The sequence below is a fragment of the Dermacentor variabilis genome, chromosome 1, assembly GCF_050947875.1.
Source record: "Dermacentor variabilis isolate Ectoservices chromosome 1, ASM5094787v1, whole genome shotgun sequence".
NCBI classification, from domain to species: domain Eukaryota; kingdom Metazoa; phylum Arthropoda; class Arachnida; order Ixodida; family Ixodidae; genus Dermacentor; species Dermacentor variabilis.
Genome location: NC_134568.1, coordinates 31,439,644 through 31,459,916, shown reverse-complemented (window position 1 = coordinate 31,459,916; position 20,273 = coordinate 31,439,644). Strand labels below are relative to the sequence as shown.

The 20,273-nt window shown below is 41.5% G+C and overlaps 1 protein-coding gene and 1 long non-coding RNA gene across 2 annotated transcripts in view; both read right to left on the bottom strand.

The window, feature by feature from the left end:
• Window positions 1-508: 508 nt before the first annotated feature.
• On the bottom strand, window positions 509-2,977 carry LOC142576233 (uncharacterized). The gene is made up of 2 exons (XR_012826807.1): window positions 2,194-2,977; window positions 509-2,114 (listed from the first exon to the last, which is right to left on the bottom strand). It is a non-coding gene; the product is annotated as an uncharacterized LOC142576233 (long non-coding RNA).
• Window positions 2,978-11,556: 8,579 nt separating this feature from the next.
• The window catches only part of Fatp1 (Fatty acid transport protein 1), a 120,754-nt gene continuing 112,037 nt past the window's right edge, over window positions 11,557-20,273 (bottom strand). Inside the window, exons 10-12 of the mRNA XM_075686255.1 lie at window positions 19,925-20,089; window positions 18,658-18,804; window positions 11,557-13,398 (exon numbers count right to left, since the gene is read on the bottom strand). Coding sequence (XP_075542370.1) covers window positions 13,241-13,398; window positions 18,658-18,804; window positions 19,925-20,089 — 470 coding nt within the window. The 3' untranslated portion in view covers window positions 11,557-13,240. The remainder of the gene's footprint in view (window positions 13,399-18,657; window positions 18,805-19,924; window positions 20,090-20,273) is intronic.

Genomic DNA, 20,273 nt, shown 5'->3' with positions numbered 1-20,273 from the left:
CATTACTTAGAAAGTTTGCATTTGCAGTGAAAGATTATTAGTAATATGATTACCTATGTACAAGGTGCTTAATAAGAACAGAGTATTTAATTTTGTAGGTAAATGTGGTAAAAGGACCAGTCATGATGTGAAAATCTCTTCATTTTACTTTTACCACCCCACCTTACCACCATGTTACCTTTACACACACACACACACACACACACACACACACACACACACACAAACACACACACACACACACACACACACACACACATATATATATATATATATATATATATATATATATATATATATATATATATATATATATATATATATATATATATATATATATATATATATATATATATATATATATATATATATATACCATGGTGCCCATTTCGTAACTCTAATGCTCCATACGATAGAAAATACGATTGAAAATTGGGCAAGTTGTTGAAGCTTCATGGCAGCTACTGCATGACAGATGCCGACAAAAGTAATAGAATGGGACAGGACACAGCACTATCAAATGAAGTTTATTGAAAGAAAACAACCAATATATAACACACATCACGTGACCAACACCCGGCCCCCTAGCATATGCAGATACATACCAAAACAACCTTCACATCACCGAATGCACATGTTTTGACGGCAACACACATGTCACGGCTGATTAATCAATGTAAAAAAACAATTACTAAGGCACAATGCAGCTCAGTGGCTTTACTTAAGATCTAACACAGCAACCTCGCTATCTTGCAGCGAGATGGATGGCTGGCTAACACATAGTGAGCCTTTCTTTCTAATGTGATAAGCCTCCATTAATTCATGTGAGAGCTTTTCACAGTGTGTGAACAGCAGAATAGTACTTTCAAAAACTGGATGACGCCCAATGCTGCAACAATGCACAGAAAGGTGTGGATGCGCAAAAACCCTTCAAAAAACTATGGTACTTCCCTATAGTCGAATGTTTAAGCACCTTCCAGTCTGACTGATATATATTTCGTAGGCTTCAAGAAACAGGAATCGAATAAACATTATTTCGTGTGCAAGAGACAAACTGTATGCTATATTTCACTTTGCAGTCCTCCCTGCTCAGACACCCGTTGTGAAGAATGTGCTTGTTTATTGCTTCACATATTCCCTTCAGCTTATCTTTAAATGAAAACCCAATCCTCTCCTGGAACTTAGAAGCCACCTTTGTCTGCCTGTGCGACAATTAATAGAGGGGATAATGGCAACTTTGTTCCGCTCTTGCTCCTTAAGCTTCTTCCACCCTGGTCGCACCTTAAGTTCCTTAATTAACGTGCTTCAAGATAAAAAAACCACTGAAACTGAATAACCTGCCTCATTAAGCCTTGTCACCAGATTCCTTACACTTTCAAGGATAAGGTGAGGATAGCTCTTGGTTGGGGCATCTCTAATTGCGTGAGTGGCAATACTGTACTTAATAAGTTTTGAATGGCTAGACCTATAATCAAGAAGGAGCTTAGAAGTTCTCAACTGATATCCCCAGCATACGTGATCCCACATAAAAGTAAGCCTGACATAAGAAGTTGCAGCACATTTTTTTTCTGGAACTTCTAAAGTGAAGTTGAAACCTTGCTATTGTTCTCTATATAGCTTCAGTACTTCGATGAAAGCTCTGTGAAAGTTATCATTTGCTCATGAAAAACAAATAATCATCCACGTATCTGAAAATTTTAAGAGCAAGCCCACTCAGGTTTTGATTATCTTCTGGTCAATATAACTTAAAATATTACTGAGCACTGGTGCAACACCGGAACCTATGCAGATGCCAGCATTCTGGACACATATTTTACTTTCCCACCAGACCAAAATTGACCTTAAATAGAAATCAAGAAGCTCCAGAAAGTTTGCAACAAGAATTTTGCACCTTTCAGCAAATTCCAGCTAACCTGTTTGCTTGTGTATGCAGTCCTTAACAAACTGCAAGAGACGCACCTGCGGCAAAGAATTGTATAAATCTTCTGCATCTATACTAAAGCCTGCCCATTTTCCCAGATTATGCTCCTGCAGGAAGTGTACAACAGTCTGAGAGCTGGCAGCAAGGAATTGGTCGTTGATTCCCAGCCTGTCAAGGTGTGTCTGCAGAAATTCTGAAACATGAAGCTATGATTTATATAAAGTATATAAAGCTAGAAAAGTATATAATAGCTGTGTCTTACCAGTACTCACCTACGGGGCAGAAACCTGGAGGCTTACGAAAAGGGTTCTACTCAGATTGAGGACGACGCAACGAGCTATGGAAAGAAGAATGATAGGTGTAACATTAAGGGATAAGAAAAGAGCAGATTGGGTGAGGGAACAAACGCGAGTTAATGACATCTTAGTTGAAATCAAGAAAAAGAAATGGGCATGGGCAGGACATGTAATGAGGAGGGAAGATAACCGAAGGTGAATAAGGGTTACGGACTGGATCCCAAGGGAAGGGAAGCGTAGCCGGGGGCGGCAGAAAGTTAGGTGGGCGGATGAGATTAAGAAGTTTGCAGGCACGGCGTGGCCACAATTAGTACATGACCGGGGTTGTTGGAGAAATATGGGAGAGGCCTTTGCCCTGCAGTGGGCGTAACCAGGCTGATGATGATGATGATTTATATTCCGACACAATGGTTCTGAAATGGATGCCCTAAGCTTGTGTGTTTTGCACTGAAGAAGGCGCATAAAAGAAAACCTTTTTCCACCTTAACATCATTTGAGACTGTTGTCAAACCAAACTGATTCAACTTCGTGACAGCTCAACATTTTATGTCAGCTATATTGGTATAAATTTCATTAAAATTGATGTCAGTGGCTGACACACCCTCCTCCGGAAAAGTGCTTTCCAACATGACAACACAATGCCCTTTTTTGTCTCCAAGAAACCTCCAAGTTTCTCCCCCTTCGTTAGCTCAGGTAGAAGGCAATGATTCTATGCTTGATTGTACAAAATCATATATATATATATATATATATATATATATATATATATATATATATATATATATATATATATATATATATATAGCTTTGTATTCACCATCCAGGGCCAGGGAACAAGAGAAGCTAGACAGCACTGACCAATTTTTGACTAAAAGAATTAATTTTTGACCTTATACATCTTGTTTTTACTGTACATGTCCCTCACCTCCATCCAGGTTCCCAACATTTATATCTAAAAAGCTTGTCTATCACCACATACAGGGTCTGTCCTGAAAGTAATGTCAGTAAATTTATTGTGATGTGACTGTATGTCAGAGCGGTCTAACTCGTCGAAACTAGTAGTGACGGAATCCAGCTAAGCAGCGGTCCGTCAGTCAGTGTGCTCCGAACATCGGAGAGTGTCGGATGGGCCCGTCCGTGAGCTGTTTTTTATTCTTGTGCAAGTGAAAATGCAGCACTCATTAGAACAAAGATTTGCGATCAAGTTTTGTGTGAAACTTGGCAATACTGCTGCAGAAACTGTTACTATGCTCAAGACTGCTTATAAAGAACATGCCTGGTCAGATCGGCAAGTGTTTCGGTGGCACAAGGCCTTTTGGAAGGGCGGAAAGAGGGCGACGACAAGGACTGCGCTGGATGGCCATCCACGACCACTACGACTGACAATGTGACACGAGCGAGAGAACTGTTGAACTCAGACCAACGATTAAGTGTTCGTTTAATGGGCGACTCAAGTTCATGAAATTGTTACAAACAATATCGGCATACGGAAGGCGTGCACAAAAATGGTTCAAAAAGTGCTCACTGACAACGAAAAGTCACGCCGCGTTGAAACATGCCAAGAAAATCTCAACATGTGCAAACGTGAGCGAAAATTTTTGAACAACGTCATTACAGAAGACGAGACTTGGGTATTTGAATATGACCCGGCGACCAAAAGGCAATCATCTGAGTGGCACACACACTTGTCCCCTCCCCAGAAGAAAGCCAGGGTGAGCAAATCAAAGATCAAGATCATGCTCATTGTTTTTTTTTGACATCGACGGACTGGTTCATCATGAGTTTGAAGAACCTGGAACCACTGTGAACTCCAAATTTTATGTGGATGTCCTTGAAAGACTGAAACGCAGGGTTCAACATATCCGGCCGGACATTGCACACAACTGGAAGTTGCACCACGATAATGTGCTGGCCCACAGTGCCTTCATCGTCACCGACTACCTGGTTAATGCAGTGGGGCCAACGATCCCCCAGCCCCCGTACAGCCCGGGCTTGGCTCCCCCCTGACTTTTTTCTGTTTCCATGCCTCAAAACACCCCTGAAAGGCAATCATTTTGGGACAGCAGACGTGATTAAAGCAGCTAGCACCACAGCATTAAAGGCCATTCCGGAGGAGGACTACCGCAACGCATTCGAGAGCTGGAAGTCTCGCTGGAGCCGATGTATTGACGCAAAAGAAGAGTATTTTGAAGATTTTTAAATTTTTTGTAACAACAAATTCAATAAATGATTTTTAATCGCCTTACTGATATTACTCTCAGGACAGACCCTGTACATGCACTTTGAAGGTATGTATGTGGAAAGCATTTCAACCTCTGCTTGCTTTTCTGGCATGGAATAAAACGACCTTTTGTCCCTAAACCACTTACTTTTAAACTATTCCGTTTGGTTCATTTTTCTAACTTCTGCAGAGTTGCATTCACAACTTTCATAGTTAACCGGCTCCGTTTTCATTCTTGCTTCCTAAAATATGCCCTCCTGTCATGCATAATCTGGAAGGCCTTCTGTTAGCAATGGGTATTGTATTTCAAGACTATCAGTGCAATGTTGCATGAAGAAACCTATTCTTGGAGTGAATCATTGTTCAGCTTGATATCATGATATTGCTGCATGGTTGTTATTTAACTCTGCAAGAGAATGATCCTGCCATCCTACCAAGAGTGCATTTCATGGGTATTACTCTCTTTCTTGTGACATTAGTTTATGAGGCTTACAGATATGTATCTGTGTCAACAATAACACCTGACATCTAATTTTGTGCAACATGCACTACATTTAATCAGATAAAAGTTGCATGTTTTGTCTCTTGGACCAGTCTGCTCAGTGGTAGGAGGTCGAGACCACAAATGAGAATGGCTGGCCAAGATCTGTGGTGTATGTCCCGTGCTATGCATCTGACAAGATTTCATGGTGGCAAGAGGACATGTTGGACCTGATGTGATCTTTCTAATTATTGTGCACAGAGTTATCAGCATGATAATATCCTTAATGCTATAAAGAGTACCTCCAGCAAGCAGTCTATATGCTTATGCCTTTTTGTTGCTTATGGCAACAAAATCCAACATCCTTTAAAACATGCTTACTTGCTGTCTGATGCACAAAATGAAGAACGCTGCCTTCTCTAAATTTATTAGCAACAAGAAAGCCACTCTGGAAGCAATTATATACATACACAGCAACACACACTAAAACCTACAAATGGGAGAAAAAACACAAACTAGGCTAACAATAAAAGAAACCTGACACCCAACAAGTGTTACATGTTACTCAAGTATGCACATTCAACCTGAGTTAGAGAGATAGATGGTCAACTCCCGCACTCCTGTGCATGCATGTGGATATGTTAAGCCTCAGCTACTCTTTCTATATCATAACTGTCCCCATGTTTGTGAAATCTGGTGTACAACTGCAAGAACAATGATGGCTTGACAGGTGGTTTACCTTTCAATGAGCTCTATAAGGAGGATGCATCAACTCTTCCAGCCAATGTACACATTACCACATGAAAGCAGCAGCTTATATAAACAGTACAACACCATACAGCACAAATTATATATATGCCACATGTTATTAAACTTACATCATTAGAGTACATTAGAATTGGTGCTAAGGCTGGTGCGCAATATATGCATATACTTTAAACAATCATAAATAATGCAGGAGCTTGGAATATGATTGGCTATTCTCGGAACTGCTTTGATAATACAAAAGTCAAGGCTTTGTTTTTGGCATCACCCACTCCAATTCGTTTTCTTTCTTTTTCCAATTGAAGCATTGGCAAGGTTTGTGCCATGCGCTTCGACCGTGATTTTTCCTTGTTCGCGCACGGCCATGACCATGATACAAGAAAATCGCCCCAGTAATGCAGTGGTCCCTGCCTACTTTTTTATATACTTTACCGCAATACATTACGTATGCTTCACCGCATAACATGACTATTGCGGCAAAGCTGATTTTATGCAACTGACATTATGTAACGGACTTTTTGTTCTTCTGCTGCTAGCATGAGCATAAGCTCGAAAAACCACAAAATAAAGACTTGGCTTGCTGCTGGTTGAATTCTAGCTAACATTTCGAGACGTCCACGTTGTTTACAAAAACATCGGTGAAGTTTCTCGCGCTCGGACGCGCTTCAAAAGGCAGCGTGACCACCTATAATTAAGGCAGTCATAAGCAGCAACGAAATCCACACAAGGTACATCAACTTCCGCAAAGCTACTGGGCAACGCCATCAATAACTGGCACACGGGCCACCCAGGAGCTGGGAAACGCTGCGATGACATCCACACAAACCACGTCGCTTTCCACAAAGCCATTGGGCAACACGATCAGTCACAGGCACAGGTGAAGTCCGCAAAACACTACATGGGCAGAACTACTACGGCCATACTCAATCACTTCGCCACAAGCTCTCACATTTAACGACATCAAACAGCTACAATCACTTCTCCACAGCCACTGACACAGGTGAAGACCGCACAGGCAGAACGGAAGCACCGAGCGCCGCCTATTTAAAAATAATATACAGAGCCAAGCCAAATCATTATTTAGCGTCTATTTGGGTGAACCTAACGCTTTCGGGCCCTAACCGTTCGTACGACCAGGGCACGATAACGCTTACCCCCCCTTTCCACTCCTACGACCGGGTCGCAGGAACGGCGGCCCATTTCAATTTCTGGGCTCTGTTCATTGACCACAAACCACCAGCATAACATTTGTTTCTTTCACGGCAGGGTAGAATCAACCGTAGATAAATTTGATGCCAATCTGGCTCAATCGCCAAAAATGCAGATTCGCATATAAGATATAGCGTTCTCACAGGGGGAAAGGGGTCACTTGAACCCCTTTCCCCCTGTTGAGCTCTTCTTTTCCTCTCCCGCTAGGTCACGTGGCCCCTTTTTAGCGAAGTCGGACAGCGGCAGCACAGGGTCCGCATGAACAGCTTCGGTGTAAAATATGGATCCAGAAAAGAATCGAAAATGGCAGTCAAAAAGATTAAATATGATGCAGCAGACAGATGACAAAAACACATACTATACAGACGCCAGTCATAATGCAAAAATCAGCATTTTGGCATAGCTTGTGAGTGCTGTAATGCATAAACATAATAATTACATGAGATTAAATTTGTGGTGGATAAAAATTGCATGAGATTACACATTGCATAGGAAAGTAAACACAATTGTATGCATTGTTAATTGAATAGCATTAATGAACCGCTTCACATGGATTCTAACATTTGGGTTGGACCTGCATAATAATATACAAGTACCATATTCTTTTCGAATATTGTATTTCTCTCAGCATACACCTCTCCTCAGTCACCACTCTTCCCTCAACAAACATCACTTTCATCCTCATGACGTCACTGCATCAAATGCATAAAGCAAAAATTTTTTTAACTGCACAAATAAACGATCACAGAGAGTACACAAGGACAAGCATAGCACACAAAGACATCTGCGCCTGTCCTTGTGTGCTCTCTCTGTGATTGTTTATTCACGCAGTTAAAATTATGTTTGCTAATATGCACCAACTCACCCAACAAGACGTTCTTCTATACTACAGCATGTATAAACATTGCACAATATTAAAGTTCTTATCTGTGCAGCGTATGCACATAAACATTACATGAGGTTACATGTTGCATAGGATGAAAACAAACACAACTGTACACATTGCATTTGGTTGCATAGGATTTAATTAATGATTCCACTAGAGCTTTGCTTCACATACTGTATTTACTCTATTCTAATGCACACTTTCTGGAAAAATTTACTAAAATATGACAAGCATGTCAGATTTCAGCACAACCAAAACTCCGTTGGCATTAAAAATCATAGTTGTCCAAGCCACATGTTGCTGTACCTGTAAAGGCTGTGTTAGGTGAGAAACAAAGTGAGGAAAGACCTTTCCCAAATGTGAACTTGTCTGTTATGAGTAAACTTAGCTGCATGTAGTCTTATTACACCATAATAAGTATGAACCAACTATCCCAGCAACAAGTGTTGATATACTGTGTTAGCTTTGTGACCACTTTCCAAGTTGACTGGGCTGCCATGATATGCAAGGCATTTAAGAACTGCAGTAATCCCAAATGCCATAGAACGCTGAATATGAAATTCTCTGGGCTGTGGAAAGTGATAAGAAGGCAACCGACAGTGATGATCAGTGATACCCTGTCCAGAATAGTTGGAATGCAACAAAGTTGCCTTTTATAAGTCAGAACAAATCAACATTACTTTCGCTCTTACCATGAAAAAATGGTGACTGGACAATCAAGGGGATTGCATTTATGATTTCTAGCTGCAAAATTTGGGTGTGCACTACAATCAAGGGCATGGTAGAATTGAGTAATTATGCTAGATTCCAAGGCTGTCCATATTTTTTACTTGTTGGTTAATTTATATTTATTTGCAAATAGTGCTACTTTCCCTAGCAAGGCTTTGCAGGAGTGTGTGCAATATTGAAGACACAGCAGAGGAATATACGTGGTTATAGCTATAGTCATCCCAGAAATGAAAGAAGGAAAGCAAACCAACTGACATGATTAGGCAATTGGTTTACAAATTCATTGAGAGGTAGTTTACAAAGTGACCCTTCTCAATTATTTCACATTTCTAGTGTGGGGGAAAATTCAATCTAGAGATAACTTAATAGGGGTCATAGGTATTTAAAAGGTGTGCATATGGATGCTTGTATAGAACCATTTCTATAAACAATCTTGTGCAAAAAAATAATTCTCTTACACTATGTACTCTCTATAGACTATGGTGGGAGAAAAACTCTCCGGCATGCAAGTTGAAGACAAGAAATCAGTGATAATGGTGACAAGCTTATCTAATGGCTTTCTCCTGTGGAGATTCAAGTTTCTGTGCATCACACATATGAGGAAGTGAACATTCATAATGGTAATGTGTTCAAGGAAAGGTCCTACTGGAGATCTATAAGCAATTACATTCCTTTGGTGTGCTCCCAAGAGTGTTCAAACACTATAGAGGAATGTTGAACTAGGCTGTGGTCAAATATGCTTCTGCAATAGTGAAATGGCTGCTCTTACCATGAGAGGAGGCTTTGCAAGCCAGAAAACATGTGACAATCAACGATGGGTGGCGACATTGTCCTGAAGTACCCACTCCAGTTTGCTATGACGTCTTGGATTTTGAAAGCGTCTGCTCGGGTCTAGTTAATTATTGATAAAGGACTACACTGGCTTCTATAGGGTGTCCCGGCTAACATTAGCCACACGTTCAACGAAGATTAAATAAACAAAGTGCACAATACGATCTTAAGGCCTACGGTGTTCTCTCATGAGAGGTCTGACGACCGTACACCATAGGTCTTATAATCGTATCTTGCACCGAGTCGTCTAGAGTGCAGCTTTTAGGTGCCTTCCTGCTGTGAGTGACGGCATCGGTGTCGTCCATCGGTGCCCTCAAAACCGAGCGAACAAGCACGGCGAAGGATGAAAGAGTGAACACTGATGAAAGACAGCGATAGCGAAGAGAGAGTGAGGAGGAAAGCGGTGGAGGAGGGTATGGCAAAAGCAAGGCAAGAAAAGCCTAGAGCAGTGCAAGACAGGCTTTGCAACGATGATGACTACGAGATGGCGCCAGAGTAGCGCGTATTGTCTGTTCGCCGATGACACCACGAATTACATATATGGAAACAAAGCGCTGCATGAACGGAGGCCCGTCTTCTGTCTACGCCGGCTGCTGTCAATCGTGCCCATGCGTCACCCATGCGCTGCCTCTCACGATCTCCCGTTTAGTGAGACAGTCGCGCCACACTTCACTCCATTTGCAATGTGCCGCGTGAGACAGATTGTCCGCACCAGCCAATATACAGCGAAATGTAAACACGTATACAGCTGCGCTCAAATTTCGCATTAAGGAGCATTTAGTCTTTTTGGCTCATTGAACAGCTTGGCCAATGTTAGCTGGGACACATGGCATAGGAACTAAAGGCTTTCACTTTCTCAAGTAGTTTTCAACCTTTTTATCTTCCAGACGAAAATAGGAATCTGAAAGAATGTCTGAATACCTAGTTGTCTAAAGAAATTTGATCTTGGCCTTTAATGTCTCTTAAGCAACTCAAGTAACCCAGTTTGACTCTGCTTTCAGTGCTGATGATATCACTTTAAATTGGGTGCAAGAGCCTTTTTGGTAGATTTGGTGAAAATGTGGGTCGTTCGAATGCACACCCACACGAAAGTGGGATGGGTGTACATTGGTGAATAGGTGTATATAGGATGCCAGTGAAATACTTCTCCAAATCTCCTATTCAAGCAACCCATGTTGGGATATGTCATTTTGTTCCCCACACTTGGCGATTTTGGCTGCTTACGCATGTTATGTGCGGCCGTGGAGTCCTCAATGTTGATGAACAGCTGTGGATTTTCCTCGTCTCACCACCGACAACTTAAGACGCACTGTTTTCTGAAGCATGCAGACACAGAAGACAGGCGCATCATGTTTTCTTTTTTTTTCTTAGTGCAAAAGCGTCAAATGTCAGCAAGAACGCTAGCACCTGTCATCTGTAGCAGCGAAATGGCACCTAAACTCACATTACCATTGGCTGTGAAGCCTCGTCATGAGCATGTCTCGACAGAGCTCCGATTGGCTGTGTCACCATGCAATGAGCTGTGCCTTTCATTGATTTCACAGTAATAGACCCATTATTACAAGAAAAAATTCAGGTCAAAGTTATAATTTTTTAATTTCGTGCTGAAACCCCAGTGCTGGCAAGTCCTTGCAAACTTTGTAGTAAATTTTTTTTTTTTTTATCTGGGCCATTATGGCTCTGTAAAAGTTCTTCGAACTTGCTAAGTTCTATCTTTGGCTCTTTTAGAATGCCTTTTTTTTTCTGATAAAGAGAACTAGGCCTGAATAGAGCCACCAAAATTCAAGTCTCAGCAAGCTGGTCTGTGAACTTGTAGGCTCACCCATCTTTAATTCTTGCATGCTTTCTCGCTTATCAAGCCTCCTCACACTGTAAGAGACGTTTTTGTTATTGTAGAAGGGTAAATTACTAATGCAGCTCAACTTATCTCTTTAAGCTCTGTTTACAGTACAGTTTGTAACAGCGTACCCAAGACAAGGACAACAGAAGGAATGAAACGACGACACAGCGCCGTTTCGTCGTTTTATTCCTTCTGTCGTCCTTGGATGCGCTGTTACAAACCTTACCATGAATCCCAACCAAGTGGCCCAACTTGCCGTTCTGATGCAGTATACTTACGGTACAGTTATCAGGTGTGCATTTCATTAGCTTGCCTACTTCACACAGTCACACAAACTTGACATCCTGCTGATAAAGAAAAAAAGAAACATTCACAAATGGGTATTTGTAATATTTTTATTTTGCCTAAGTACAAAGGTTTGATTACAACAGGATGGCTTCAGCTGGTCTGGTCGTTTTTATCACAGAAGCCTAACAAAAAAACATTTCTCTCTTTCAGCACTATATGTACAATATCAACACGGGAACCCTCTTGCTTAGCAAGAAACAACATTCAACTTGCCCCCTCTTTTATAGTAAAAAAAAAATGTAAATGGCAAAACTTCCTCCCTCACCAAACTGCGGGCAACAGTGATAAAAAGTGCTCTCATAATAGCAAATGCATTTTTTCCCCCAAACATTGCACCAACAGTTTGTCTTTGCACATAACAAAATAAAATTCTGCGACGACCAACAGCAGGTCTTAAATGCCTCACGAACAACTGCGCCCTTGTATAGTGATGCACTGGGCGCCTTTATAATAATGTCTGCATCTCAATCTGCAGCACATGGCAAAGTGTGGAAGTGCTCATGGAATTCCCTCTCGTCTTGCCACCTAAAGCAAGGCAGGTGCAAGGCTACTGATGAGCTTCTACCACGAGGCTGGTGAAACCAATAGCCCAGCACTTCACTGGATTACTCTGTTAGGATATGTTAGTGCATAACTGGATGCAGTATAATCCAATTGCAATTTGCCCGCTAGCTTTCAATTAGGATAGAACCCACTAGACAAACTTGGGTGTACAGTGCTTGCCATTTGCAGTGCTAAAAACTTGCGACGCTTCATTTGGAACAGATCAAAACTGTCTACACTGCATTCGGAGCCTGCTAAACACAGCTGCCGGACAATAGGCCTAAAATAGCAATGAACACATGGTGCACACTTTTAGGCATCCAAATGCAAGGCTGCACCAACAGTTGTCATGCAACATTACAGAAGGGCTTGTAGTACACAAAGTAGCATATCTCCATAATCTCAAAGCAGCAGTGGCAAGATAATAGACAGCCTCATCACAAAAGCTTCACTGTTATAATGGAATGTGGGAGCAGCATGAAGCAAGAACAGCACACACTACTTCACAAGCAAGCACGTCTTCTTGCCTCTGCATAAGTACCACAAGAGTGTCAAATGCAGATTTTTCCAAATACAAAGCAGAAATGGCATGCCTTCCTTCTCTATGCAATGTGCCTGCAAATTGAGCAACATTTCGACAGTGACAACATTCTATCACATGGCATGTTATGAAAACAGTTTACGAATAGTGTAAAATTTAAAAAATACATGCAAGAGGCAGCTGCAACCTTCCTCCTAAACAAGTGGCCCTGCCCTCTTCTTTCCACAATATCCCAGCACCAATATTAAATGTGCTCTGCCACAATGTGGCAGGCTATTTGGCTTCAGAGATAACAATTAAAGACAGCAGCATCAACAGGTACTACTACCATTTCTGCAGAATATGTCTTATTTTGTTGCGATTTTTTATTTGTACTGCTCCTCTTCACTGAGTTGCATGACCCAAACTGGCCAGCCGTCAAAAAGCCAGTAGCACAAGACAAGGCAGTCAAAGATGAAAAGCAGTATGGGGAGACTCCAGTGTCACGGAAAGGCCACGACTACGGCAGCAGCCAACAGGACTTAGTTGCACAGCTGCTTCTCCAGGCTCTTTGCACGCACATATAACGTGTATGAAGCTGAGAATTTCATTGGTCCTCAAAGGGGGCAGCGTAGCATTGGCTGCAGCTTTCAGACCCTTGCCTCGCCTTTTTGAATCTTCTCATAGACAGCCCTGGTTAGAGGGACATACTCATTAGCCGTCAGGTCAAGGAAATACATTGGGTCATCAATCGTGTCGATGTCATACTGCTGCTTCTGGAGATCCACTTTCTTGATCTTGTAGGTACCTTTGTTTTGGGAAAAGGAAACCAAACAGTGTGACTAGGTTGTCAGCTGGGTTCAAATACATCTTCAGACATGCCAAACTCATAATTTGAAGAATACAACAACCGAAGCCACAAAACAAATTTTTTTTTAAATACTAAAAATTGCTTTATTACTCAGATACTGACTGTTTACTTAAAAGAAGTGCAGGATTTGTTCTGAAGGAGCAATGTCAATAGGTACTCTGCCCAATAGTCGTATCTAGAATGATCTGCATCATAGAAGAAAATATTCATGAACTTTGCTCACAAAAACTCGTGCAGACTGTCAAAATTTTGGTTACTATGTATTATGCACTGGTTCTAAGCAGCTGGCATTGCTGAAGGTAGACCAAATAATCCAACGGGTCTGAAAAACATTTTTTTTTTCTTTTTGCTATAACATAGGTTTAAAACAATGTTCTGTCTGTTAAAATTGTTCTTTGTTATAATGAGGTCAATTTTTTTGTTCATTACTTTTGAAATGTGGTATTTTAAATACATGTTAGCCACATAATACCTGCAAGTGGGCTACTTATTTTGCAAATGCTTTCTGTCAAAGTTTTTTCTTTTTTTCAAATTGTTCACCATTGACTTGTATTGAGCTCCTTGTTTCTTTCACTTTTTTGTAATCCTTAGGGTAAATAAAGAGAAAAAAAGAAAAACAGATTTTGTATTTTCTCAAAATCAGCCCTTCCCAAAACAGGTTGAAAATAAATATAGCAAAATTATTGCTTTCACTATAAAAATCATAAACAAGCACTGATGACTGGGAATCCTAAGCTAAAATCAAAATAGTTCGCAGGTATGCACCTGTAGCATAAGTTATTTGGCTTCTAGACAATGAAATTCTTGCGATAAACAAAGTATACAACGGCATAGCATGTGCTTTCTACCATGTACTAGCACTAATAAGGAATGGGCACAAATGTGAAACTTATTGCAGGGCTGGCTTGATTTACTGCAGGACCAATGTTTGTTCTGTAGAGTAATGACAGATGCACTCGTGCAAGCCATCAAGTTTAAGAAGAGCAATGTGGCCTAGTTGGTTGAAGTTTATGGTGTAATTATGCAGCGCAAAGCACTGAAGCGTGGAAATAAAGGTAAAAAGGATGAAGGAATAGCAAGAGAAGGACAAACATGAGCGCTGACTACCAACTGAATTTATTGGTCACAAAGCGCACACAAATATACACAAGGTGATATGGTTATCAAACACTGCATCAGGAGACACTAATCACATCGCTAGGTTAATTAACCAGCAGCAAAAACCAAACAATATTAGGTTTGGCATAGGCTCAAAAGCATGAACTCCTGACCATGTAAAGCCACTGACAGTTGAATGACGCATCTGTCGCCATATTTCTTAATATAATATGCCTCTGAAATTTCTCGCGTTACCTTAGTGTGGCAATCCAGCACACACCCTCCTTCAAACTGAGGCTGACAGCCACAGCCTTTGCAATACAACACTAAGTTAGAAGTTCTTCCTTTTGTTGAGCCATTTTTGTGCTCCCCTAACCGTTTGTTTACACAGGCTGCATGTTAATGGTATTCGACAAAAAACCCCCACGCAGCAATCCACAAATTTATTTTCATGTGTAACTGCGCACGTCCAGCTATATTTATTTGATGTCCCACTAAGGCATTCGTCTGTCTTTCTGCAACAATGTCCTGCAAACTAGAAGGGCAAAGAAAAAAGAAACCAGTAGCAGTTATCCCATATTTACACTACATCTCTCCTGGGCGGAAAAAGATCAGGCCACAATACAGTGTCGAGGTAGTCTTATCAGCCCCATGCAAAATCGGATGTATTTGCAGGACAACGGATTAACGCTTTAATGGAACATCAAATAAAAACAGCTGGATGTACACAGTTAAACATGAAAAGAAATTTGTGGATTGCTGCATGGGGGCTGTCTATCGAATACCATTAGCATGCTGCCCCAGTTATATAGAGCAAACAGGGCGCTGTGTAAACGAAAGGCCAGGGGAACGCAAAAGTGACTTAACAAAAGGAATGAGCAAAACGTGAACAAGGTGAATGCAGGAGCCAAAGTTTCGACAAGTAGACTTGTCTTCTTCAAGGCGACGTACGCTTTCCTCGCCACAGTATATATAGGTGGGGTTCTTCTAAAGGGGAGAGGGTGCGAGGCGGGAGGATGCAGACATGAGGGAAGGTGTGTTAGCGTGTCGAATTGAGAGTAAAGGAATGTTGTGCACAAGGCCAAAGCCAGTGCACCCCCCCCCCCCGCCCCCCGGTCTGTCAACGGTCTGGCAACGCACCCGTGTTAGCTGGCTTGTCAAGGGTGTCTGACATGCCGGCTGAAAAAAAAAAAAAAAAATAAAGCAAGAGAGAGGAATGGAAAGGAAAAAAAGAGAAAAAAAAAGGGGGGATACGCCAAGAAATCAAACTAAGTGTCGTTGCCTATAGCTTGAAGTTTAGCATAGCAATAAAACCAGCAGACAAAGGTGGCAGTATTGTAATCTGGCCTATAGAAAAGTACAAGAATGAGGCCTCTAAACAACTGAGCAACCACACCCATTACAGAAAACTTGACTCTAACCCAACTTCAGATTACAGCAATATTGTGATAAACACAATAACGGAGCTCCTGTCCAGGGAACTAATCACGCAATATGAAGATCGCTTCATAAAAAAAAGAAAAAAAAAACGCTATGCTAAACTTCAAGCTAAAGGCAACAAGTTTGATTTCTTGGCGTATCCCCCCCCCCCTTTTTCTCTCTTTTTTTTCCTTTCCATTCCTCTTTCTTTTTCTTTTTTTTCAGCCGGCTAACACGCTGTGTACGTTGACAGACCGGGTTGTTGGGGGGGCCTGGCTTTGGCCTTGTGCACAGTGTTCCTTTACTCTCAATTCAACATGCTAACACACCTTCCCTCGTCTCCATCTCCGCACCCTCCCGCCTCACACCCTCTCCCCTTTAGAAGAACCCCACCTATATATACTGTGGCGAGGAAAGCGTACATCGCCTTGAAGAAGACAAGTCCACTTGTTGAAACGTTGGCTCCTGCATTCACCTTGTTCACGTTTTGCTCATAGTCTTGAATTTCCATCTCCCGCATTCCCCGTGTTTTCCTTGCATTAACAAAAGGACGAATTTCTAACCTAGCATTGCACTGCAAAGACTGTGGCTGTCAGCCTCAGTTTGAAGGAGGGTGTGTGGTGGATCGCCATCCCGATAAGGGAACACCAGAAATTTCAGCAGCTATTACATTATGAAATACAGCAACAGATGCGTCATGCAACCATCAGTGGCTTTACATGATAAGGAGTTTGCGCTTTTAAGTCAAAGCCAACCCTAATCTTGTTTGGCTTGCACTGCTGGTTTATTAACCTACCGATGTGGCTAGTGTTCCTGATGCAGTGTTTGATAACCATATCACCTTGCGTATATGCAAGGTGATATGGTTATAGGTGATAGGTGATATGTATACGCACGTGCTTAGTGACCAATAAATTCAGTTCGTAGTCAGCGCTCATGTTTGCCCTTCTCATGCAATTCCTTCGTCCTTTTTACCGTTCCTTCCACACTTCAGTGCTTTGCGCTGCAGAAATTACACCATCAGGTTTGCTTCTAGTGCTCGCAAATGGCTGATATTGGCACAGTGGAGAATGCCAAATCGGCACAGCTAATGGACAGTCTTGAAACAGTTCATCAAATCCGCACTACACAAGTATTTTGCATTAGCCATGCTTCGCTTCGTGCACAATTTCACAAAATAAAGCTAGGATGAGTTTGTAGGCTACCACATCATCACATGCAGCCATCTAGATCATGGTTTTTATTTATTTGTTGTCTAATCTATCACCAAAAATCTATGATGCAAACATAAAACACTGTTGCAATCTATAGCTATCACAGCTGGTGCCTGGTCCATAACACAAAATGCAATTTCTTCCACAGCTTTACAAGCATATGGGATTTACTGTTCTTCCATAAATTAAATAATACCAGTTAATTTCACCAATGCATTTCCTGGATTCCTTGTCTGTTAGCTTCATAGCATTGCAACTAACAAAAAGATCGAGCCACTCAGTTCCCCTTATTCTTCTTGCTCACTGCATAATGAGGGCAACTTTGACAGCCTTGATGCTATGCGGTAGTATGAAGGTTTATTAGCCAGCCGCCTGCTCCCAAGTTCACATACTGCAGGTGAAAGAATGTTCCACATCCGCTGCCATGGTTGTTAGTGATGCTGGCTAACACCCATAGGTCTATGTTTACAACACGTACACAATACACAAGGAAGATGACGGGAGGACGGCCGCTGCATTAGCTTAATGGCAAAGCAGCACACGTGTAATGCAGAAGATTCGAGTTTGGCTCCCACCTATTGCAAGTTGTCTTTTCACCTTCCCTACTGTTTTTACATCTAAATGAAAAATAACATTTGATCTCCCCTATGCTTTCCCTGAGTGCACTGTTTGCTTGATAAGGTTGTAAAAAAAGAACTAGCTCCTCGGTTTCCCTTATTTCTCACTCAGAAAGTACACAGGAACTTCGTGCCACACAATATAGCATGCATTTAAATATTCAATAAGAAGTCCTTTATTGCTGGTAAAAAGTTTGGTTTAACCTCATTTGTAGTAAAATTCCAGATTAAGGCTCCTTTAAATTCCAATAATTTCTATCTATCAGTATTTCTACAGGCAGGCAGGTTGACATTATTAGCATAATCGCTCATGTAACGCATAGGCAAATGTAAATATGCTTAATGGAAATGGTTTAGCTTTAGTCCACACTTTACGAATGACCTAAAGGTAATAGGCCATTTGTTTAATGACTTTTGGGGTTTTATGTTGGGAATCCAATATGACAATCTGGGTCTCTCAGTGTTTTTACATTCCCACCCTATCACAATGCAAGTGCCGCAGCCAAAAAACAAATTTACAACTTTATGCTCAGCAGCAGAACACCATAGCTGCTGTCACTATGCTTAATCAGTATGACGAGTCCCTATGCAGAATTTGTGCAAAACAAGAGGAAATGGAAAATTCTATCTACACAAGGAAAAAAAGGCTTTCGAGCTATTCTATTTCAGAAATTCGTAGCCAGTGTGTACAACACTGCTTAGAGGTCACATGCACTGCTTCAAATGCGCTGACAAAAGTTAAGCACTTCGTGTGTCCTGTACCCCCTTTCTTTGTGTCTCCTAGTGCAAAAACCATTTCGCTATACCATATTGCCTACATTCGTTCCAAGAATGGTGTCCATGCTCACCTGTTGCTTCTAGATCCTTCACTACACGAATAAAGAGAGGTATTGCGTAAGCAGGGAGGGCATTTCGTACATCCCGCAAGAAAGTCTTGAGGTCAAGTTTGCCTTCGGGATCGCAGATGGCAGCCATGCCAGCCTTGCCTTCAGATCCTGGTGAAATGAAATGCACACAACATGTCTTATTAAGTGGAAAGTCCTTAAACACAATTGGTGTATTCATTTAAAAGGTGCAACACTGAATATGACAACAAGTTCATCAGCCCTGAATGAAGAACACAGTGTTCCTTCCAGCACGATAATTGAATAATAGAAGCAGCAGCAAGATACAGTCAGTAGCAGGGGCAAATCATTGAGCCCTAAAGCTTACGGAGCTTCGCAATTATTTAATTCATTTGTTTTGACACTGTTAGATAATTGAATAATAGAAGCAGCGGCAAGATACAGTCAGTAGCAGGGGCAAATCATTGAGCCCTAAAGCTTACGGAGCTTCGCAATTATTTAATTCATTTGTTTTGACACTGTTACTTCTCATCTTCCACTATGCACGCCACCAGAGGATTGTGCTGGTGATAATGGCAGAGTAGCATGCAACCCCATGACAAAAAGCTAGGTAGAATTCAACCTATTTCATCATGCTTACAGTGATGATAGCCTCTGCCACCTCACTTCTATGCTTTGGTGCAAGAAACATCAACAGATTGCCCAGGTTAGCCCCATTGTGGCAACAGTTGTTACTGGTGTTCTTGGATCAATGTATCTTTATTACATATGGATGTACAGTACAGTTCACTCTCAAAGGAAACACTTTAATTATTCCAGCCCTTACTGCAGCTCAGTTTTGATAAAAGGCCTGGAGAAATATTTTCCCATCAATATGTTTCTACATAACGCATCACCAAGCAATTACTCCTAATGAAGTTGACAATATATATAAATTATGTTGGCTCGACTACTAATTCTCTCTAAGATTGGACTGCACTGTACAAAATGAAAACAACAGGAAATCTGTCCCTCAAATAAGTGCACTTTCCCAGCCATGTTTGCTCCCATTCAGCCTGCTAAAAGATTCAACTACACAATCAGTCATTGTAGCCAGAGCATCATTGCGAAACATGGCAAACGGCAAAGTTATCCAGTTGAATCGAACTAGAGCAGAAATGTGATGTTCCCACCCAGTGTTTGCCATTTCACCCCACTGCCACATCATCACAAATGCCTGCTTCCTCTCCCCTCACATCTAAAAAAAGAAAAATGTGGCATCCCAGCTGACCTGGAATCTCAACTCCATAGATAGCACAGTCTGTAAGGCCTGCTATCCTCGCAACAACTCCTTCCACCTCCGATGTGGACACATTTTCTCCCTTCCAGCGGAAGGTGTCACCTGTTCTGTCCTTGAAGAACAAGTAGCCAAACTCGTCCATGACAAGCAGGTCTCCTGAAAGGCGAAACACATACATTAGCAAACAATAAGTTAGAAACAAACTTCCTACACTGCTTTTTTTTTTTTATAATGCTCTAATACTATGTCCAACGACAGTGGCTCCTTTCTGCTTTTGGTATCCCTTTCAGGCACTATGTACATAATCGTGTATGCCAGGATTGTGCAGCAAGAGCATTGG